Source organism: Salvelinus fontinalis, chromosome 1, assembly GCF_029448725.1.
Source record: "Salvelinus fontinalis isolate EN_2023a chromosome 1, ASM2944872v1, whole genome shotgun sequence".
NCBI lineage: Eukaryota > Metazoa > Chordata > Actinopteri > Salmoniformes > Salmonidae > Salvelinus > Salvelinus fontinalis.
This window is the reverse complement of record NC_074665.1, coordinates 21403357-21427611: the sequence shown is the minus strand read 5'-3', so window position 1 is coordinate 21427611 and position 24255 is coordinate 21403357. Positions and strand designations below refer to the sequence as shown.

At 43.5% G+C, this 24255-nt stretch overlaps 2 protein-coding genes across 7 annotated transcripts in view; one reads left to right on the top strand and one right to left on the bottom strand.

Moving 5' to 3' along the window:
* The window catches only part of usp22 (ubiquitin specific peptidase 22), a 35977-nt gene extending 25814 nt beyond the window's left edge, over positions 1–10163 (top strand). For all 6 annotated transcript variants that reach the window (XM_055902664.1, XM_055902923.1, XM_055902905.1 and 3 more), the window contains 9 exons: positions 1043–1209; positions 1570–1717; positions 3955–4060; positions 5693–5851; positions 6150–6276; positions 6440–6531; positions 7536–7598; positions 7753–7902; positions 8784–10163. In XM_055902664.1, coding sequence (XP_055758639.1) covers positions 1043–1209; positions 1570–1717; positions 3955–4060; positions 5693–5851; positions 6150–6276; positions 6440–6531; positions 7536–7598; positions 7753–7902; positions 8784–8826 — 1055 coding nt within the window. In that variant the 3' untranslated portion in view covers positions 8827–10163. The remainder of the gene's footprint in view (positions 1–1042; positions 1210–1569; positions 1718–3954; positions 4061–5692; positions 5852–6149; positions 6277–6439; positions 6532–7535; positions 7599–7752; positions 7903–8783) is intronic.
* Positions 10156–22631, bottom strand: LOC129837190 (tumor necrosis factor receptor superfamily member 13B). Its single transcript, XM_055903171.1, has 5 exons — positions 22543–22631; positions 15509–15658; positions 13184–13300; positions 11933–12217; positions 10156–11354 (listed from the first exon to the last, which is right to left on the bottom strand). The coding sequence occupies exons 2-5, from the start codon at positions 15621–15623 to the stop codon at positions 11101–11103; spliced, it is 771 nt and encodes a 256-aa protein (XP_055759146.1). The 5' UTR covers positions 15624–15658; positions 22543–22631; the 3' UTR covers positions 10156–11100.
* Between the last annotated feature and the right edge of the window lie 1624 nt (positions 22632–24255).

Genomic DNA, 24255 nt, shown 5'->3' with positions numbered 1-24255 from the left:
TTTGTCTCTCGCGCTCTTTGTCTCTCGCGCTCTTTGTCTCTCGCGCTCTTTGTCTCTCGCGCTCTTTGTCTCTCGCGCTCTTTGTCTCTCGCGCTCTTTGTCTCTCGCGCTCTTTGTCTCTCGCGCTCTTTGTCTCTCGCGCTCTTTGTCTCTCGCGCTCTTTGTCTCTCGCGCTCTTTGTCTCTCGCGCTCTTTGTCTCTCGCGCTCTTTGTCTCTCGCGCTCTTTGTCTCTCGCGCTCTTTGTCTCTCGCGCTCTTTGTCTCTCGCGCTCTTTGTCTCTCGCGCTCTTTGTCTCTCGCGCTCTTTGTCTCTCGCGCTCTTTGTCTCTCGCGCTCTTTGTCTCTCGCGCTCTTTGTCTCTCGCGCTCTTTGTCTCTCGCGCTCTTTGTCTCTCGCGCTCTTTGTCTCTCGCGCTCTTTGTCTCTCGCGCTCTTTGTCTCTCGCGCTCTCTCTGTCTCTGTCTCTCGCGCTCTCTCTGTCTCTGTCTCTCGCGCTCTCTCTGTCTCTGTCTCTCGCGCTCTCTCTGTCTCTGTCTCTCGCGCTCTCTCTGTCTCTGTCTCTCGCGCTCTCTCTGTCTCTGTCTCTCGCGCTCTCTCTGTCTCTGTCTCTCGCGCTCTCTCTGTCTCTGTCTCTCGCGCTCTCTGTCTCTGTCTCTCGCGCTCTCTGTCTCTGTCTCTCGCGCTCTCTGTCTCTGTCTCTCGCGCTCTCTGTCTCTCTCTCGCGCTCTCTGTCTCTGTCTCTCGCGCTCTCTGTCTCTGTCTCTCGCGCTCTCTGTCTCTGTCTCTCGCGCTCTCTCGCGCTCTTTGTCTCTCGCGCTCTCTCGCGCTCTCTCTGTCTCTCTCTCTCTCTCGCGCTCTCTGTCTCTCTCTCTCTCTCTCGCGCTCTCTGTCTCTCTCTCGCGCTCTCTGTCTCTCTCTCTCTCTCGCGCTCTCTGTCTCTCTCTCTCTCTCGCGCTCTCTGTCTCTCTCTCGCGCTCTCTCTCGCGCTCTCTCGCGCTCTCTCTGTCTCTCTCTCGCGCTCTCTCTGTCTCTCTCTCCCTCAGGTCTTCGAGGTCTGATCAACCTGGGAAACACGTGTTTTATGAACTGCATCGTCCAGGCCCTCACCCACACCCCCCTGCTGCGGGACTTCTTCCTGTCCGACAGACACAAGTGTGAGATGCAGTCCAACTCCTGTCTGGTGTGTGAGATGTCACAGCTCTTTCAGGAGGTAAGGGCTTAAAAATATATTTCTCTTTCAGTCTCACACGCCTCCTTTCTCCTACCTCTTTCTCTCTCAGCCCACCTCTACAGCTGTCTAACCTTCATCAGTCTCAGCCCAACTATCTACACTTTTCTTTTCTCCCTCTAAAACTATTATTGTGGACGTACTTAGAACGTAGTATGGTTTAAGTGCCTGTTTCATCCCGCCCCTTCTCCAACCTTCATTTTCTCTCTCATTTCTCTTATTCACCTTTACTTTCTTTCTCTCTTCATCCCCCTCTCTCCTTGTTCCATTTTTATCTGTCCCTCTTTTCCACATCCTCTGCCTCTCCTAATGTTTCCCTTTTCGTCCCCCTCTCTCTCTCAGTTCTACTCGGGCCACCGCTCGCCCCACATTCCCTTCCGGCTGCTGCACCTGGTGTGGACTCACGCGCGCCACCTTGCGGGCTACGAGCAGCAGGATGCCCACGAGTTCCTCATCGCTGCCCTGGATGTGCTGCACCGCCACTGCAAAGGTCTGCATCATAGTACACGCACCCACGCACAGACACACACATACACACTACATTATAAGCCTTAGAACTACCTTGTGCATACGGGAAGTATTCAGACCCCTTGACTTTTTCCACATTTTGTTACGTTTACAGCCTTGTTAAATTGGATAACATTTTATTTCTCTTCAATCTACACACAGTACCCCATAATGACAAAGCAAAAACAGGTTTTTATAAATTTTTGCAAATTTATTAGACTTTTTTTTTTAAACTCACATTTGATATAAGTATTCAGACTCTTTACTCAGTACTTTGTTGAAGCACCTTTTGGTAGAGATTACAGCCTTGAGTCTTCTTGGGTATGACACTACAACCTTGGCACACCTGTATTTGGGGAGTTCCTCCCATTCTTCTCTGCAGATCCTCTCAAGCTTTGTCGGGTTGGACGGGGAGCGTCACTGCACAGCTATTTTCAGGTGTCTTCAGAGATGTTTGATCGGGTTCAAGTCCGGGCTCTGGCTGGGCCACTCAAGGACATTCAGAGACTTGTCCCGAAGCCACTCCTGCATCATCTTGGCTGTGTGCTTAGGGTTGTTGTTCTGTTGGAAGGTGAACCTTTGTTTATGTGTAACTCTGTTGTTTTTGTCGCACTGCTTTTGCTTTATCTTGGCCAGGTTGCAGTTGTAAATTAGAACTTGTTCTCAACTGGCCGACCTGGTTAAATAAAGGTGAAATTAAAAAAATAAAAACATTCACCCCACTCTGTGGTCCTGAGCGCTCTGAAGCAGGTTTTCATCAAGGATCCCTCTGTACTTTGCTCCGTTCATCTTTCCCTCGATCCTGACTGGTCTTCCAGTCCCTGGCTCTGAAAAACAACCCCACAACATAATGTTGCTACCACCATGCTTCACCGTAGGGATGGTGCCAGGTTTCCTCCAGACGTGACTGTTGGCATTCAGGCCAAAGAGTTCAATCTTGGTTTCATCAGACCAGAGAATCTTGTTTCTCATGGTCAGAGTCCTTTAGGTGCCTTTCGGCAAACTCCAAACGGGCTGTCGTGCCTTTTACTGAGGAGTGGTTTCCGTCTGGCCACTCTACCATAAAGGCCTGATTGGTGGATTGCTGCCGAGATGGTTGTCCTTCTGGAAGGTTCTCTCATTTCCACAGAGGAACTCTGGAGCTCTGTCAGAGACCATTGGGTGCTTGGTCTTGGTGGTTCCAAACTTCTTCCATTTAAGAATGATGGAGGCCACTGTGTTCTTGGGGACCTTCAATGCTGCGGACATTTTTTGTACCCTTCCCCAGATCTGTGCCTCTACAATCCTGTCTCGGAGCTCTTCGGACAATTCCTTTGACCTAATGGCTTGGTTTTTGATCTGACATGCCATGTCAACTGTGGGACCCTATATAGACAGATGTGCGCCTTTCCAAATCATGTCTAATCAATTGAATTTTCACAGGTGGACTCCAATCAAGTTGTAGAAACATCTCAAGGATGATCAATAGAAACAAGATGCACCTGACCTCAAGTTTGAGTCTCATAGCAAAGGGTCTGAATACTTATAAAACAGAAATATCTTATTTATATATTTTTAATAAATTTGCAAAAAATGTCTGAACCTGTTTTGGCTTTGTCATTATGGGGTATTGTGTGTAGATTGATGAGGATAACTAGTCTATTTTAGATTAAGGCAGTAATGTAACAAAATGTAAAAAACAAAAAGGGAAGTGGTGTGAATACTTTCTGAATACACTGTATATACATTGACGCATATATTACACACACACACACACACACACACACACACACACACACACACAGATTGTAGAAAGCAGACTGCTCTACTCAAATGGCACCCACACTCTCTACTTCAGCCACAGTCAACGGGTGGGAGGAAAAGCAGGAATATGAGCGAGGGGGAGACAAGGAACTGCAGAGGAGGGGAGTGTGGGAAATGGCTGTGCTGGTCTGCTAACTGCCCCGATCAGGCTGATAACTGATGGCCTGGATGAGATGAGATGCAAATGACTGACTGGCAGCCTGGATGAGATGAGCTGAGAGGTTACTAATTGACACAGACACTCTACATAAAAGCGCTGATTGTGTTTGCTTGGCTCTGTGTCGTCCTCCACCATCCCTCTCTCTCTCTCTCTCTCTCTCTCTCTCGTTCCCTCTCTGATATTGTGGGGAGGGTTGATATGGTAGTTCGACATGCTTTGATTCTCAATCGTGTGTCCGTGTCCCTGTGCTCACCAAGGAGATGACAACGGGAAGAAGGCTAACAACCCCAATAACTGCAACTGCATCATCGACCAAATCTTCACTGGAGGCCTGCAGTCTGACGTCACATGTCAAGTCTGCCAGTAAGCTCCTGTGTGTGTCATTGTTTTTTTTCCTTTTATGTGACATTTATGCTTCATCCTTACTTTGTCTCTGTGTCTCTGTCTCTCTGTCTGTGCTCATGTTGCATCATGTTTTACATCACTCAGTGTCAGCCTTGGTCTGACCCCCTCTCCTCTGCAGTGAGTCAGGGAGAGTGGGACTGATTTGAACAGACACACACCACCCACTGTTTCACTCCCTCTGCTGTAGCAGGCCCCCTACTGGACAGTGTAGATTGACAGTGTTCTATCCCCACCTGGTGGGCACTTGGAGCATTGCACAATCTTTGTTTGATGCATTGATTTAGAAACCTTTTGTGCAACATTTTGAATACATAAACTCAGCAAAAAAAGAAACATCCTCTCACTGTCAACTGCGTTTATTTTCAGCAAACTTAACGCGTAAATATTTGTATGAACATAACAAGATTCAACAACCGAGACAATAACTGAACAAGTTCCACAGACATGTTACTAACAGAAATGGAATAATGTGTCCCTGAACAAAAAACAAAAAGGGGGTCAAAATCAAAAGTAGCAGTCAGTATCTGGTGTGGCCACCAGCTGCATTAAGTACGGCAGTGCATCTCCTCCTCATGGACTGCACCAGATTTGCCAGTTCTTGCTGTGAGATGTTATGCCACTCTTCCACCAAGGCACCTGCAAGTTCCTGGACATTTCTGGGGGGAATGGCCCTAGCCCTCACCCTCTGATCCAACAGGTCCCAGATGTGCTCATTGGGATTGAGATCTGGGCTCTTCGCTGACTATGGCAGAACACTGACATTCCTGTCTTGCAGGAAATCACGCACAGAACGAGCAGTATGGCTGGTGGCTTTGTCATGCTGGAGGGTCATGTCAGGATGAGCCTGCAGGATGGGTACCACATGAGGGAGGATGATGTCTTCCCTGTAAGGCACAGTGATTAGATTGCCAGCAATGACAGCAAGCCCAGTCCGATGATGCTGTGACACACCGCCCCAGACCGATGTTCGGATGTACCGATCCTGTGCAGGTGTTACACGTGGTCTGACACTGCTAGGACGATCAGCTGTCCGTCCTGTCTCCCTGTAGCGCTGTCTTAGGCGTCTCAAAGTACGGACATTGCAATATATTGCCCTGGCCTCATCTGTAGTCCTCATGCCTCCTTGCAGCATTCCTAAGGCACGTTCACGCAGATGAGCAGGGACCCTGGGCATCTTTCTTTTGGTGTTTTTCAGAGTCAGTAGAAAGGCCTCTTTAGTGTCCTAGGTTTTCATAACTGTGACCTTATTTGCCTACCGTCTGTAAGCCGTTAGTGTCTTAACGACCGTTCCACAGGTGCATGTTCATTAATTGTTTATGGTTCATTGAACAAGCATGGGAACAGTGTTTAAACCCTTTACAATGAAGATCTGTGAAGTTATTTGGATTTTTACGAATTATCTTTGAAAGACAGGGTCCTGAAAAAGGGACGTTTCTTATTTTTTTGCTGAGTTTACATGCAAACAAATATTGTCAGTGTTGTGACTACTTATATGGTGGGAGTCATAAGAAAGTTCCATAAGCTTCAGATCTGTCAAAGCCCAAACCTTACAGTGCCGTTCCCTCAGACTCCTCCCCTCTCGTCCTGTAGCGGTGTTTCCACGACGATTGACCCGTTCTGGGACATCAGTTTGGACCTGCCGGGGTCGTCCACGCCCTTCTGGCCCCTCAGCCCCGGGGGGGACGGCAGCACACTCAACGGAGAGAGCCACCTCTCCGGGGCCACCACGCTCACAGACTGTCTTCGCAGGTACTGCTCATACCTTTATCTCGGTTTCTTCCTCTCTATTTCTCTCTTTCTCTATCCCTCTCTCCATCTATCAAAGGCCACCACTCTGACTGTCTCCTCCGGTATCTCATTACTATTCTTCACTTCCATATCACTTCCTGTTTGTCTCTCTAGTCTGCTGTCCAGCTCTCTCCACATCAATGGTGACACCACCAATGTCTTTCACACACACACACACACACACACACACACACACACACACACACACACACACACACACCCCCGGAGTGTATTCTGACCATGGTCCCGTCTTCTGCAGGTTTACCCGACCAGAACACTTGGGGAGCAGCGCCAAGATCAAATGTAGCGGTTGCCATAGTTACCAGGAGTCCACCAAACAGCTGACCATGAAGAAGCTCCCCATTGTGGCGTGTTTCCACCTCAAAGTCAGTGTGTGTCTTTTCTCTGTATTTGTGTAAAAGGTAGTGAGAGCTCCAGGTTTATTTCCCTTTTCCACTTCAAACTCATGTCCTACCGCTGTTGTCTCTACCCGCTCTCTCTTTTTCCATGTTTTTCACTCTCCTCTTTCTCTCTTCTCCCCCTCTCCAGCGGTTTGAACACTCAGCGAAGCTGCGGAGGAAGATCCCTACATACGTCTCCTTCCCCTTAGAGCTGGACATGACTCCCTTCATGGCCTCCAGGTCAGTCTGAACAATGAGCCAGGCCCACCGTGGAAAAGATGAGGGCTGCATCTCAGTAGTCTGAAGTTACTTCCTCATATTTTCGCCGGGTGAAGTCACCAAGTGAAAGTCAGCCCTCTGATGGTCTCCTTGATATGTAGCTTTCACGTTGCGATTCTCAAATCAGTGCTAACGAAGGAAAGGAGACAAGGAAGGGAAGCCCCTTGAGTCAACTGAGATGCAGCCCTTCTCTGTCAGAATTAAATAGGTGTGTGTATGCGCTGTCTGACCAACCACGTCCATTTTCTGTGTGCTTAATTGGTGTGTTAACTTAATTAGCCAAACACAGGTGTGTGTGTGTACACATTAATGCAGAACTCCCTGTGCGCATCCCCTGATGCACAGCATGTCAAAACAACACCTGCTGCTGAGGGGGACTCAAATGGATTCAGATCGCTCTCCTCCAGAGAGGAAGAGCGATGCCTGGAACTGCATCAGTTAATTGACTGAATGAATGTGTGGGTGTGTATGAAAGAGATGTGTTATATTGGTGTGGAGGTGGGAATGTAATCTCTAGGGTTAGTGTCACACCAGGCAGTCAGTCAGGGGCCTCGTTGGAAACCGTGCCTGGCAGGTTGAGGTGTTAATGTCATAGCTAACTCGGCTTAATAGGGGTGCTTTAGGATTCATTGTAATCTACATGTGCGATATTCAAGGGATCATTCACCCAAATTACAAAATCACATTGGTTTCCTCGCCCTGTAAGCAGTCTATGGACAAGGTGAGACGGCAATCCATGCTTTGGTTTCGTTTCCCTGGTACTGTTAGCGGTAGCATGTGGCCGCGGTGACAGGGAAACTAAACCAAAGCATGGATTGCCGTCTCCTCTTGTCCATAGACGGGTTAAGGAAAACCAATATGTGATTTGTCATTTTGATGAACTATCCCTGGAGTGAAGCCTGCGGATGGCTTAGTAGGACCGCCTTTGTTCATCATTGCTGACATGTTGTCTGTGTGTCTTTCAGTAAAGAGAGCAGGATGAACGGACAGTACCAGCAGTCGGTAGACGTGTTCAACAACGACAATAAGTATGTGCGCTGTCCCTCTAACAATGCTACTAGGTTGCATATAAAGAACAATATAATGACAGTGAATTGGCTCTTACTTACTCTCTTGCTTTGACATGAACCAATTCTCATCCATTTTCTGCCTGGCTTCCCATCTCCTGTTCTCTCCCTCCAGGTATTCTCTGTTTGCGGTGGTCAACCACCAGGGCACTCTGGAGAGCGGTCACTACACCACGTTCATCCGGCAGCACAAGGACCAGTGGTTCAAGTGTGACGACGCCGTCATCACCAAGGCCAGCATCAAGGACGTGCTGGACAGCGAAGGGTAAGCTCTGAAAATATCCTAACTTTGAACTGTGGTCATAACAAGTCATATTTGTTCACAAAAGTAGTACACTGGGCCTTTACTAGTATTAGCAGACTGATATGTAGACATCTGTAGCACGGGCAGACTATTTATTTTGGCAGAAAAGGTAGCTGTATAATATAGAACAGTATCTTGCAGGATTCAATAGTTGGAATTGTAAGAGTTGACTGGAATCCAGAAAAGAACAAAACCCTGTCGTCAGACATGGACATCAAAAGGTGCAAAGACCCAAAACATCCACATCAAATTAAATATTTTTCTTGATCTAATATATCAAGAAAGTATTTTTATATTCCACAAGTATTATCAGATTAACTGTTTTGTACAGATAATACTGGTTTACATTTTTTCACAAAAGTAGTGCGCTGGGTATCTACTAGTCCTGTATTAGCGTACCTATATAGACATCTTCAGCGTGGGCAAACCATTTTCTTTCTGCATTTGCCCCCTTAGGCTTTTCTATTTTATTTAACTAGGCAAGTCGATGAAGAACAAATTCTTATTTTACAATGACTGCCTACCAGGGAACTGCCTTGTTCAACGACAGATTTTTACCTTGTCAGCTCTGGGATTCGATCCAGCAACCTTTCGGTTACTGGCCCAACCCCAGTAGTGATTTCAAATTAATATCTGACCCTGTATTACTGGTTAGGGGCAGGTTTGACCTAGTCCAGCTAGGTCCGCTCCAAATGTAATCCAAAACTCCGTCTCCCCTTTCGGTTGATGTGTCCTGATGCATTAACCTCTACCTTCTGTTGTTCATACTTTTTTCATTATCATTTAATAATTACTTGTATGTATCAGTGTGAAATCTTATCGTTGAATCTCTCTGTTCTCAGGTACCTCTTGTTCTACCATAAACAGTTTCTGGAGTACGAATAGCCACCTCCCTTCAGCACTGATGTCAACAGCCACCGAGACTTGCAACAACAAGATGGTGACATGACGCACGCCTACCTGAAACTCTACATCAGTGACGATTGAAGCTGGGGGAATGGAGGGAACGGAAAATGAATCATGCATTCTTTCTGAGTAAAGGACACTCCAAAACCAATCTGCACTGAAGCTACTCGGATCTACTTGATAAGGAGGAAGAGAGGAGAGGGGGAGGGAAGATTGCAAGAGGGGGAGGGGGGGGAGTGTGACTATGGAGGCCTTGTTGGAAGAGAAGGCGCTTCCTTTGCTCTCGATCTCCCTCTTTCTCTATTCTTGTTTCAGACAGATGGGCAGATGGAGGGACAGACTGACTGTGGGCACATCTCATAAAAACTTCACATTCAGTTATTTGATCATTTCTGAAATCCATCATTCCACCCACACATACACCCATCTACAAGTGACCAAGCAATTTCAAAGGCGGAAATATATTTGGTTGTCTAATTTCTTTACGCATCATTATTGCGCTGACTGCAAAACAAGCTGACAAATGGTATTTACAATATTGCAAAGACAAAAGTGGTTACTATAATCGTTGTTTGTGACTTTTTAGTAAAAAAAAATACTGTATGATTAATCTAACATCTATTTTTTAACTACGGAAAAAGACTTGAGTTGAAGAAGCGGAGTGTTCTGTGAAAAAGCTATCCTCTTTTGTGTTTTACTATTCGCGACGGCAGCGAAAATACATAACTATATTTTTATAATTAATTTTAGTTCTTGTTTATGGTTTCCCATCCTCCCCTCTGCCTCGAACAACCCCTGTCCTTGTTATGTTGTGCAGTCATGTCTTTTTCAAAAAGAGACCGTTTCACGCTTGTTCGTTTCTTGCGCTGATGGTATAATTCTTGTGTTGCTGACATGGTGGGGAATTGGTTTCAGGTGATGCGTTGTTGTGAATAAGAAAAGGGCTGGCACATTGTGTATCCTGCCGGAGACGATGGCTCGATCTGACAGTGTTAAACCTTGTCCACATGTTTCTCTAATTCCGTGTATGCGCGCACGCACGTGTGTTGTGCATATGTTTGTGTACTGAATCAGTACTTCCCATTTAGCATGCTGTCTACGATGGATATAAAGTCGGTGTCAGAGTTATTTTTTTTCTTTCACATCATGTATGTTAAAGTATGTATGTATGCTAAAATAAGAAACCAAGGTATAAACTGAGTTACTTTATCGGCCAAGGATCATTATGGTCTAGTCAAGACTACATCCCCAACACTTTATCTGCTGCAAGAACTGGACACTGATGGTGAGACCCAAAATAAAAGCCTATATCTTTACTCGCCTGTATGCTGCAGGGTTTTATTAGCTTGTTGAAGATTTACTGGAGGTCTTTCATGGCACATGGAGGCCACCCGCCTGTGAATGTCCAGCCAGGTCACCTGTCGGTATTTGATGTCGGTCCATGTCTGAGCACGTCGGCGTGGAAACCGGCCACTAGGGGCAACAGTGAATGCGTAAGCATCAGCCTCTGGTGCCAAAGGTTGCATGTTCAAATCCAGCAATAAAAATATGTTCTTGAGATTTGTGTTTTAAGCCTATGCCAAACCATAACCCTTACCGTAAATATTCTAAGTTAATGCCTAGCCTTAAACATGAACTTCGTAATTTGACGTTTGAGAAACATGGATGAACGTCTAATTCTGACAGAGGTAGTTGTAATGTCTCCCGAGAGACGGAGAGGGTGTCCTAATTTGATCATTTTTGTTGCTGAGAATTTTCTTGCACAACAGGAAATGCAAGCTTGTGTATTCAAGGTTTTTAAAAGGCTTTTAAAGTTTGTAATCTCCACTTTTAAAATGTCAGACTTGATTTGCCGGATTGAAAAATGTATCAACCACTACAAAAATGTCCATTAATTATAATCCACATAATTCACATTTCTTGTTGCTGCAGGATTAGTTTCCTGCTGTAGAAAACTGGCTCAAATGAAGATCCAACATCTGTACAGGCATATATAATGTTCTGTCACTCGCTTCTGTCTCACTCCAGTTTCTCCTGTATCCTTCACCTATTAATTTCTGCTCTCCAGACTGCTCACACATTTGATCTTGGGACAGTGTTTCTTTCCCCCCCACTAATTGTTCAGGTTAGGATTGGGGAGGAGAAGGTAATCCTAGATCTGTACTTAGGGGAAACTTCACCCTGGAGTGGGCGGTATCAGATTTCTCCAGAGTTGTTTATTTATTTAGTGTCCAGTCTGGTTCAGTTCTGCAATCAGAAGCTGGGCTGACTAGGGGAGCAAATTATTCTCTGTGATGATCCACACTGAGGGGCTCTGGTAGGAGAGTGGAGGTCCTGGGGGACAGCCTGCTGGTAGAGGGTGAGTGGGGGTCTCGGCTGCTTCTCTCCCCTGCCAGGCACTCCGAGGTCAGGGAAGCAGTGGACACACACACAAGTCTCTGTGGGGCTGGACGAACGGCTCAGTGTCACACTGTTTATCTGGAGCAGGGATGGATCCATCAGGCAGTCTAAAGATGGTACGTACGCACACACACACACATACAGGTTATCTCGATTTAAAAGGAGCCATGTTGAGTTAAAAGATCGTGATCTTGGATCACCGCTGTGATTAATATTATTTGACCCTGCTGGTCGTCTATGAACATTTGAACATCTTGGCCATGTTCTGTTATAATCTCCACCCGGCACAGCCAGAAGAGGACTGGCCACCCCTCATAGCCTGGTTCCTCTCTAGGTTTCTTCCTAGGTTCCTGCCTTTTCTAGGGAGTTTTTCCTCACCACCATGCTTCTACACCTGCATTGCTTGCTGCTTGGGGTTTTAGGCTGGGTTTCTGTACAACACTTTGTGACATCAGCTGATGTAAGAAGGGCTTTATAAATACATTGATTGATTGATCTTTTTTTTAACCTTTTATATCTTAATGAATATTCATAAATGGACAGTTGCCCCCCCCCCCTAATGGTATGGTTCTGGAAGGCATTCCCATCCACGGGCCTGATCCTAGATCAGCACTCCTATTCTGAGTGGCTTTATGAGGATGTGACCTGTGCTACCTTTTTACGCTAGATGTGTGCCCAAACTGACCTTTGGAGGACTGGCTGTGCTGGTTAGGCTCTTGGCCCTTCTGGCCTTCATTACCCTGGGTGTGACTGTTCTGTGTGGCCCCTGGTCGGGGGGGCCTCCTCAGCAGTACCAGCAGAGCCACAGACAGGGTCAACAGCAGCAGAGTCAGACACAGGCCCAGCAGAGAGTACACCAGGATGGCTGAGTTAGGCAGGCTTTTGGGTAGGTAGCCCCCCCTGATGGTATGGTTCTGGAAGGCATTCCCATCCACAGGCCTCAAGATTCCATTCAAGGCAGGCTGTTGGGCTTGAGGGAATTAAATGACTTAAATTAAATCCTTATGTACCCTGCAATAACGTCCATGTAATGTGAAGTGAGTCGTAACGTAGCGTATGCACCATTTCCAAATGTCAACGCTTTACCTCTAGAGTCTAGACGGTTCTCAGTTCTGAACATCATCAAAGCCAAATGCATTTAATCCCAAAGTTATCTTATTTAAATTTGACTGAATTAGAGAGAACACCAAATGGCACCCTATTCTCAATATAGTGCTCTACTTTTGACTAGGGCCTTATGGGAGGGCAACGTTTGGGACATTACATTTCAGCTAGCCCAGCCGTGTAATCCTGAGGTAATGAAGCACCTGGCTGGGTAAAGGGCATTTGAAAAGGAATTGGTGTGCTCAACTCAAATGTTTGTAGAAGAAAAAAGTATTTGGTTGCTGGGTTCAAAAGGTATATATTTTAAGAAAGGAAAAACCTCCACTCTGGATTATTCTTTACGTTTTAATGTATTTTTTAGCAGCAGCAGAGGTCAGAGCAAACGGCCACAGCCTTGACCAAACGCTGGCGAAGACTGTGGCCGAATCTTGTCCGTTTGCTTTGACCTCTGCTTCTACAATAAAAAAAATGTTTAAAGGGCATTCAAACGTAAAGAATATTCCAGTGTGTGTGTGGGTTTGTCCTTTAAAGAAATGTATGACAAGCTGCTGCATTTGTGAAGGGGTCGCTTGCATGTCAGTTGTTATACATATTGGATCGACTGCCAGAAGCGCTTTTGGAGATAGCTGTATGCTCAATGAATTACATAGTAGTGTACAAACTATTATGACGGTTTGAGTGTGTTACAGAGAGAGATAACAAGAGACAAAGAGAACATTTAGCACCTAATATTCTGATGAAAAAGGGTTTGCTAAGTGAGCGTCCTATATGTTTTGTAATAGCTACAACATACTGGGCGGATGTATAGTACTTCAGAATGCTGTTCACTCACTCTGACACTGGTGGGAACACTCTGAGGGATGGCTGCCACACACCGCAGCACACCTCAGACACTTCTTCAACAGCCTGTCATAGTACTGCCCTGGGACCGCCTTACACCCCAGAGACACTGGCAAAGACAGACACACACAATGGCACAGGGATGGTCTGAGTATTGTAACATGCATGGTATATTCTTCCTGTGTTTTGACACAAAATGGCTACCATGTACAGTATCAACCATGATTCCAGTAGGCTATACATGTTACTTAACCCTACAAAAATGATATTGAGATTAATTGACCTTTTGTATTATCCTTTTACCACTGATGCAACACCATTAAATTAAACATGTATATGTAATTAAATACAGTGCCTATCAATAATTCACCCCCGTTGGATTTATTCACATTTTATTGTGGGACTAGAATTTTTTTAATTTTTTTTTTATTAAATGTCAATGAGCTATACATTATACCCTCGGATTGTGTATGTGTGCCATTCATTGTCTCAAGGCTTAAAAATCTTCATTTAACCTGTCTCCTTCCCTTCATTTACACTAATTGAAGTGGCTTTAACCGGTAACATCAATAAGGGATCATACTGTAGCTTTCACCTCGATTCAGCTGGTCAGTCTGTCATGGAAAGAGCAGGTGTTCTTAATGTTTTGTACACTCAGTGTATATTGACTAGATAAGTATTCACCCCCTGAGTCAATACATGTTAGAAACACCTTTTGGCAGCATTTACAGCTGCTGAGTCTTTTTGGGCAACTCTCTAAGAGCTTTCCACACCTTGATTGTGCAGTATTTGCCCATGTACTTTTTTCAAAATACTCTTCCCATAGATTTTCAAGTAGATTAAGTCAAAACTGTAACTCAGCCACCTAGGAACATTCACTATCTTCTTGGTAAGCAACTCCAGCGTAGATTTGGCCTTGTGTTTTCAGTTATTGTCCTGTTATTGTAATCAGTCTCCCAGTATCTGGTAGAAAGCAGACTGAACCAGGATTTTGCCTGTGCTTAACTCCTTTCTCTTTCATTTTATCCTGAAAAACTCCACGGTCCTTGCCGATGACAAGCATGTCCATAACATGATGCAGCCACCACCATTCTTAAAATGTGGAGAGTGGTACTCAGAGGTGTGTTGTGTTGGATTTGCCACAAACATAACGCTTTGTATTCAGGACAAAAAGTGTATTCCTTTGCCACATTTTTTCCATTATTACTCTGCCTTGTTGCAAACAGAATGCATGTTTTGGAATATTTGTATTCTGTACAGGCTTCCTTTTTTTTCCCTCTGTCATTTAGGTTATTATTGTGTAGTAACTACACTGTAGTTACTGATCCACTGATCCAGCCTCAGGAGAAAACTATCACAGCCATTAAACTCTAACTGTTTTCAAATCACCAAGGACCTTATAATGAAATCCAAGAGAGATTTCCTTTCTCACCGGCAACTCAGTTAGCAAGGACGCCTGTATCTTTGTAGTGACTGGGTGTATTGATACACCATCCAAAGCCTAATCAATAGCTTCACTATACTCAAAAGGATATTCATCATCTGCTTTTTTATTTTATTTTAGCCCATCTACCAATCGGTGCCCTTCTTAACAAAGCATTGGAAAATCTCCCTGGTCTTTTTTGTTGAATCTGTGCTTGAAATTCATTACTTAACTGAGGGACCTTACAATTAGCTGTATGTGTGTGTGGTACAGAGATGGGGTAGTCATTAAAAAAAACTTGTTAACACAGAATCCATGCAACTTATTATGTGGCTTGTTGAGTACATTTTTACTCCTGAACTTACTATTTAGTCTTGCCATAACAAAGGGGGGGGGGGGGAATACTTCTGCAACCAAGACATCTCAGTAATATATTTTTTATTAATTTGTCAAACAAAAGTATAATTTTGACAATGGAGTACTTTGTGTAGATCAGTGACAAAAAAAAAATCACAATGAAATCAATTTGAATCCCACTTTGTAATGCAACACAAGGGGTGAATACTTATGATAGGCACTTTATCTCTATGTATAACTTTGTAGATTGAGTCCACAGGAGGTTGGTGGCACCTTAATTGGGGAGGGTGTGCTTCTGGTAATGGTTGAAGGGGAATAGGTGGAATGGTATCAAATATGTCAAACACATGGGATCCATATGTTTGATGCCATTCCATTTACTCTGTTCCAGCTATTATTATTACCCGTCCTCTCCTCAGCAGCCTCCACTGATTGAGTCATATGGACAATCATACGGTGTATTGGCCTCTCACTGACTTCTCAAGTCAGTGTATGTGTTATTGCCCCCGGCGAGCGTTTGTGTGTATGTGAACTTACCACAGTACTCGATGCATCTGAGGTGGCGATAGGGCTGCTGGCAGACCATCTGACAGGTCAGACACTTCCTGACCAGGCGGTCCCAGAAGTAACCCTCAGAACAGCCTAACCCCATGGCTCAGTTCGGGTGTCAACTCACACTCTGACTCACTGAATGACAGATGGGGAAGTCAACGTCAGTTCATGGAATCCTTGTGTTATTTGTATTTATTAATGATCCCCATTTAAGTCCGCAGCTACTCTTCCTGGGGTCCAGCAACATATAGGCAGTTATATACAAAAAATGTTACATTACATTTCATAACACTTAGTAATCAGTCTTGGATCACTTTAGTTGTACACTATATTATCCTGTCCAACTAGCTCCAGAATATATCAGAAGAGAGGGCAAGGCTCCAAAAACAACCCAAAACAACTTCAAAGATTTAAATGACATTTTCTTGACAGAGGAATACTGCGCTGCGCTCTACTGGGCACAGAATCACTGAGCCGGAGAAAGTACTCATGTTCAACGTATGAAGCTGCGCCTCGCCTTGTTCTTCATAAAATTGACTCATACATTTGTTCTTATCTGTGCATTTGCTTAACCAATTCTCCAGCAGTGTCATGTAAGTCCTTTTACTACGGATTTGATTCCTTTCACCACACGTGACGTTGTCATGGTGTTTTTGTTGGTGTTACACTCTATAGCATAAACAATGGCTCATTGCATACACCCGTAAGTATTCAAGGCATGATGTTGATCTTTTATGTCTGGATATCCGATTAGTAAAAATGTTTACCCCCTTCTTAAAAATGAGAGACTCCATCTTTTAAAAAGTTATAAACCATGAACAGCATAACCAACTCACATGTACATTTTAAAAAATCATCTCCTTACATAATGTAATAAAACAAATATCATATGACTTACCTACAGAGAGATGAAAGACATGTATGGACCTTTGCTTGAAATGTGCCTCTCATGCAGTGACATTGGGCTACATGTATTTGAGTTGGGGGCTGATTTGGGTACAACCGCGATGTCTTTTCTGGGACTTCCCCCTTGCACAGAAGGTGAGCTACTCTCTTGTTATGGTGAGTCATGCTTGATAGGTGTGAATTGTGACTAAGATTTTCGAATTTTGTCATGTCTATTCATATACTTTTACTAAGCAATATGAACTTGCCTACCTTTCCCAAATATTGAATGAGAGAGTATGTTATTTACAGTGGTCTGTTACATTGGTAAAATGTAATGTAATGTAGACTGCGGCTCACAGCAGCCTTGTAGTATGATGAGGATTTGGAGAGCAACATAAAGCTCTTATTTAAGCAAGTCCCGAGGAGGTGTGGTTATATGGCCAACATACCACGGCTAAAGGCTGTTCTTAAGCATGACGCAACGCGGAGTGCCTGGACACAGCCCTTAGCTGTGGTATATTGGCCATATACCACACCTCCTCCCCTTTCTAAAGTCTTCGAAACCCAAGTTAATAAACAGATCACTGACCATTTCGAATCCCATCGTACCTTCTCCGCTGGTCACGGGTGCACATCAGCCACGCTCAAGGTACTAAACAATATCATAACTGCCATCGATAAAAGACAGTACTGTGCAGCCGTCTTCATCGACCTGGCCAAGGCTTTTGACTTTGTCAATCACCGTATTCTTATCGGCAGACTCAATTCCTTGGTTTCTCAAATGACTGCCTTGCCTGGTTCACCAACTACTTCGCAGACAGAATGCAGTGTGTCAAATCGGAGGGCCTGTTGTCCGGACCTCTGGTAGTCTATGGGGGTACCACAGGGTTCAATTCTCGGGCCGACTCTTCTCTGTACATATCAATGATGTCACTCTTGCTGCGGGTGATTCCCTGATCCACCTCTACACAGACGACACCATTCGGTATACTTCTGGCCCTTCCTTGGACACTGTCTTAACTAACCTCCAAACAAGCTTCAATGCCATACAACACTCCTTCCGTGGCCTCCAACTGCTCTTAAACGCTAGTAAAACCAAATGCATGCTTTTCAACCGTTCGCTGCCGGCACCCGCCCGCCCGACTTGCATCACTACCCTGGACGGTTCTGACCTAGAGTATGTGGACAACTACAAGTACCTAGGTGTCCTGCTAGACTGTAAACTCTCCTTCCAGACTCATATTAAATATCTCCAATCCAAAATCGGCTTTCTATTCCGCCCTTAAAGCCTCCTTCACTCACGCCGCCAAACTTACCCTAGTAAAACTGACTATCCTACCGATCCTCGACTTTGGCGACGTCATCTACAAAATAGCTTCCAATACTCTTCTCAGCAAACTGGATGCAGTCTATCACAGTGCCATCCATTTTGTTACCAAAGCCCCTTATACCACCCACCACTGCGACCTGAATGCTCTAGTCGGCTGGCCCTCGCTACATATTCGTCGCCAGACCCACTGGCTCCAGGTCATCTATAAATCTATGCTAGGTAAAGCTCCGCCTTATCTCAGCTCACTGGTCACGATAACAGCCACCCATAGCACGCGCTCCAGCAGGTATATCTCACTGGTCATCCCCAAGCCAACACCTCCTTTGGCCACCTTTCCTTCCAGTTCTCTTCTGCCAGTGACTGGAACGAATTGTAAAAATTGCTGAACCTGGTGACTTATATTTTCCTCACTAACTTTAAACATCAGCTATCTGAGCAGCTAACCGATCGCTGCAGCTGTACATAGTCCATCTGTAAATAGCCCACCCAATCTACCTACCTCATCCCCATATTGTTTTTATTTACTTTTCTGCTATTTTGCACACCAGTATCTCTACTTGCACATCCTCATCTGCTCATTTATCACTCCAGTGTTAATCTGCTAAATTGTTATTACTTTGCTACTATGGCCTATTTATTGCCTACCTCCTCACGCCATTTGCACACAATGTATATAGACTTTTTTTTCTTTTTCTATTGGGTTATTGACTGTACGCTTGTTTATTCCATGTGTTGAGTTTATTTCATTTTTACAGGGACAGTGCACATTAATCAACGTTTCAGTAAAAGTGCCGGTTTCAGCCAGGCGGCTAATTTTTAACCGCAGTACCTGGGCAGGTTATTAAAAGCAATTACAATATAGACAATCATTGAGCAGTGAGCACACGCAGAGCAACATAGGACAAAAAGCAACAAGACAAAATCCATAAAAGCAACAAAGAGTGTTTCCATACCTCACAAGCTACAGACAACATGGTAACTCTGTGTTGTTGTGTGTGTCACGCTGCTTTGCTTTATCTTGGCCAGGTCGCAGTTGTAAATGACAACTTGTTCTCAACTAACCAACCTGGTTAAATAAAGGTGAAATTTTTTTTTTAAGAGCTTTATATTGCGCTCCGAATCCTCCTCATACTACAAGGCTGCTGTGAGTCTGCAGTCTCCGTTACATTACATTTTACCAATGTACCATGAGCCAGTGACACACAACATTAGAGCCATATACCACAAACCCCAGAGGTGCCTTGTTGCTGTTATAAACTGGTTACCAACGTAATTAGAGCAGTACAAATAAATGTTTTGTCATACCCATGGTACACAGTCTGATATACCACAGCTGTCAGCCAATCAGCAGTCAGGGCTCGAACTACCCAGTTTATAAATTGCAATAAACTTACATGGCCGTCTCACTATGCTATTTGAAAGAGCGTGGACGCATCTGTCCTGCGTAACCATATTCTGTTTCATAGGTCACTGTTGATGAATACAGACCTAGGCCTACATATACTGCAAATCAGAGTGTGTCTTCACATGCATGTGAGTCGTTTTTAGATTGGAACGTTGGGAGTTTAAACCACGGCCGAGTCATACAAAAAACTGTAAAAATGGGACTTGATGCGTCTCTGCTTGGCACTCAGTATTAAGGAGATAGATTGGGGGTGTAATTGTACGTCAAGCTGCTTCATGCTACAGAAATTCCTATGAGCATTCTGGCTCATGCAAGACTCCTTACTAAATGTAATAATAATAACACTTTTGCAAAGGAAGGAATTTGCAATGACTTCACAGCAAAGTAAATATGCATGGGTGTTGAGTCACTGTGAAACTATAAAATTGGCGTCGCATAATTACACCCTCCTCTGCACCTGGTGTACAAGTTCTCTGCCAGCCTGAAGTAGATTTCATGTAGAAACAGGCAAACAGTTCACCTACAGAAACCTACTAACCCTCAGAATAGACCTACAAGAAACAGATGTTCAGTCAAATAGGAGGAAAAAGGAAGACCACGCAAGTCAACACACTCATCTCAAAAGCTAACAGATTAGTCAACCCAAATGAGTATAGCCATCCATTTTCAAATGTAACTGCTTTTAATTGCAAGTAGTAGTCGTAGTAACAGCAGTAGCAGAAGCAACAATATGACATATTTACAAAAACCATTCAGGATCTCACAATGTCTGTTTGTTTGATTGTGCATCTGTATGACCAAAGAGCCTTCTTTAATCCTATCAGAGTATGTACATTCAGGTCCATAATTATTGGCACCCTAGATACAGATGTGCAAAATAGACTGTTTAAAATAAATAATACAAACACTGAGCTATATTGTCTGCAACAAAAATTGGAAATTATTATTTTATACTAATACAATTGTTTTATCGAAATATTTTGTTTAACAAGTAATACAAAAAAGATAGGGGTGAATTATTGGCGCCCCTGTTTTCAGTACTCTAGGACCCTCCCCTTGCAAGGATAACGACACTGAGCTTTTTTCTAACATGTTTTATGAGATTGGAGAACACGTTGGGAGGGATCTGAGACCATTCCTCCATACAGAATCTTTCCAGATCCTTGATATCCTTCATCTGCTCTTATGAACTGCCCTCTTCAATTCAAACCACAGGTTTTCAATGGGGTCCATGTCCGGAGACTGAGATGGCCATTGCAAAATGTTGAACCATTTCTTTGTGGATTGTGGCTGTGTCTTTTTCCTCGTAAAGGGAGGGTGCTGGAGTACTGAAAACAGGGGTGTCAATATTTTAACCCCTATTTTATTGTTTTTATTACTTGTTAAACAAAATCTTTCTCTAAACAGTTGTATTAGTATAACATAATTCCCCTATTTTTTTGGCATACCACATAGCTATTTATATTGTTTGTTTTATAGTCTTTTTTTTGCTCATCTTTATCAAGGGTGCCAATAATTATGGACCTTACTGTAGATTTAGTGTATCCACTGTGGTTTGGCCTACCATTGCAGAGTAGTTTGAATCTCTATATCCGCCCGACATCCTTGGGGCAATCACATCATTTCAGAAACTAACCAGCTGAGGGAGACATTTAGCAACATTTGTGGTGATATCCCAACCAGATTTGCTCTATTACAGTATTAGCCATAAAACATTTGGTTTTTCAACGATTTTATAGAATATACATATCCCTCCCATTTCTATGGCCATTGAGAGTAAAACAGAACCCCTCTAAACATCGTTCTAATAATTTGCTAACAGTGTGTCTCTTCTGCTACCTCTATCTCTACAAAAACTAAGCAGGCATTTTAGGGGTGCAGGGTTTCCAAGAGAACAAAGTGTCAGAGGAGATACATTGCAGTGTTATGTACACCTGATAAATTACCACCCCAGTAAAAACTATTTCCAGCCCCAGTAGACTACCTCATATAACATTGAATACTCTCTATCAAACCAATTGGAACACCAGTGGCATCAGGCGGCCATTATTTTTGAGGTGGCACGATGTATGTGAGGATAGAGGGGGTTTCAAACACCCGAAACAGCTTTTTTCCCCTGCAATCCATAGCCATAATCATTATGCCTAATTCTAATCTACACATTCCAGAGGGTGTCGTTCTGACTGTATTCAATCCCACATCTTAATGTACTGCACAAACATGCCTCGGATATTACATTCAAATTACAACACAGTACATGGGATGATAACACACAATCAATACAGGCACATATCATGGCATAATTAATACACAAATATCATGATATTATCATAAGGTGCCAGATTACATTTAAACCAAGTATTTTTTTCTGCATATCTAAGCAATATGTCAAGCTGTCTTTATCCTCCTAACTGGTGTGGTTTTTCTTTTTACTAAATATGCTTCCACTAATCTCTGCTAATATCTGGGTAAAATATTGAAAGGAATGTGAGTCTTATTCAGTACATTTAGAAATTGCTTGCTTTTCTAAAGTCTAGCAACCTTGCCAGCAGGCATGCCAGCTAAGATAGTTAGACAAGCTGATCTAACTTGATTTATAGACAGTGGTGGAAAAAAGTACCCAATTGTTATACTTTTAATAGAAAATGACTCAAAAGTGAAAGTCATCTAGTAAAATAATACTTGAGTAAAAGTCAAAGTATTTGTTTTGAATTTTACTTAAGTATCAAAAGTAAATACTTATATTAAGCAAATTATACAGACAGATTTATATATTTTTATGTATTTATGGATAGCCAGGGGTACACTCCAACACTGACATAATTTACAAAAGAAGTATTTGTGTTTAGTCAGTCTGCCAGATCAGAGGCAGTAGGGATGAGCAGGAATGTGTACTTGATAAGTGTGTGAATTGAACAATTTTCCTGTCCTGCTAAGCACTCAAAATGTAACGAGTACTTTTGGGTGTCCAGAGAAAATGTATGCAGTAAAAAGTACATATTTTCTTTTAAGAATGTAGTGAAGTGAAAATAAAGTAAATATAAATAGTAAAGTACAGATACCTCCAAAAATGACTTAAGTAGTACTTCAAATGATCTTTACTTAGTTACTGTACACTACTGTTGATAGTCTCAATAGCTTGGTAGCTACACACTGGGCACAGTCGTCAATTCAACTTTTATTCCATGTTGGTTCAACGAAATTACGTAGAAACACAACGTTGCTTCAACCAGTGTGTGCCCAGTGGGTAGTTATGAGGCTGGGAGATACCTTCCCTAAAGCCAACCTCATACAACTGCAAGGTGGCTAGTATAACAGAGAAACAACAAAACATGTATTCATCAAGAAGGAATCAATAGGCTACATAGCTTGATCAAAATTAATTGACAAACATACCTCCTGCGAGTCCTGCCCATCACCTGCAGCTAAAATTAAACGATGTGCGAGTCACTCCACACTCACTCGCCTCTTTCAGTGAAGATACTGCATGCACTAGAGTATCTAGCATCAACTGCCTTTGCCAGTCTGTTTGTGCTATCATGAAAACTCATTGTCAGGCCAAACATGTTTGGTTGACAACGACAGCAATGGAGTTGGCAAGAGCACAAGCAGATCTGGGATCAGGTTCCTGTATTTCACCTTGTAGAGCAAGAAGAGGAGCTGATATTGAGTAAAACACTATCTGATTATGAGAACTGCTCCCTCCTTTGACTGCCAGTCAGTAGTGTACGGCCCCCGAGTCATTTAGAGGTGAACCACTTGTGACGCTTGAACCTGAGAGACAGACGCTTGACACGATGAATGGGGATGGTGTGGGCTGACCTCTGCTTTTACTCCTACGGAAAAGACTGTGTTTGAGGACAGTGTACGACCGTGTTCGACCCCTTCCTCTCGCTCTCTGTGGGTAGTTTGTTTAGTTAGCAATCATTACACAGACACACACAATGTTCTGTACTTAAGCCATCTCTCCAGATGACCATCTATATTATAATGTTTCCTTTAAGGTTCAGGAGCGTTAATTTATTCACTAATGAAGTAGATTTTTTTGGAACACTGCCACAGCTGATATGCCGTAATGAATGGGCTAGATAGATAAATGTGTGCACATCGACTCAGTGTTCAGTACATACCCTAGCGACCGTAGTGAGTCATGGCGACAGAAATTATGAGTCAAGTGGCAGTCCCTGACTCCCTGCCAATCGAGATTTGAACTCAACACACACACATTTTGTTCTATCCTTGTGGGGACCTAAAATGTATTTCCATTCAAAATCCTATTTTCCCTAACCCTAAACCTAACCATAACCCAAATCCTTATTCTAACTCTAATTATAATCCTAACCTCTAATGGACTTTGTCCTCATGGGGATGTGAGAAATGTCCCCACGATGTATCATTTTCCTTGTTTTACTATCCTTGTCGTACTTTTGGGGATTTTAGGTCCCCACAAGGATAGAAGAGCCAACCAATACACACACACACAGACAAACACACTGCCCTGTATTATGAAAGACCAGTATAAAATATCATCCATCTGAGAACTCACATGTAACAAACAAATTATGACATGTAATTTTACAATATTTTACACTGTGCATACCGTTTGCAAACTGAAGGAAAGCAAGCGACTAAGAGAGACATTGCTCCTACAAACAGGACAATAGGAGCTTACTGTAGAATAATGTATGACCTTATTGGCCCTCTTTGCCCTCCTGTAAGTACATTTTGGGTGAGGCAGAGTGTAGATAGTTCCTCCATACAAACACCACCTGTTCTCTTCAAGGTGTCTGGGACTTTGTCTGTGTCAGTCTGTGTGTGTGTGTTCAGGAACAAGATAGTGATAGCAGCTTCTAGCCCTTCACAAAGGAACAACACATTGAGAGAAGGCTGAGGTTCCATCCTCCTGATCCTATATGTCTTTATCCTACGCCATCCTCCTCTTGGGTTAAATTTATGTACAGGTCGACCTAATTTACTGTACATGAGGGAGAGAGTTCCACTGCCTCTGGCATAATGATGCTAATTACAACGCCTGATGTCACCATCTTAAAGAAAACCACTAATACGTGAGAACATCATTTTTTGTGAACAAATGTTTCATTTTGTCGT

Excerpts from the sequence above, each read along its gene's own strand:
- LOC129837190 (XM_055903171.1), bottom strand. The coding sequence starts at position 15,623 with ATGGGGTTAGGCTGTTCTGAGGGTTACTTCTGGGACCGCCTGGTCAGG. Across the intron at positions 13,301-15,508 it reads CAGATGCATCGAGTACTGTG|TGTCTCTGGGGTGTAAGGCG; the intron begins GTAAGTTCACAT and ends TGTCTTTGCCAG. Across the intron at positions 12,218-13,183 it reads GTGTTCCCACCAGTGTCAGA|CCCAACAGCCTGCCTTGAAT; the intron begins GTGAGTGAACAG and ends AATTCCCTCAAG.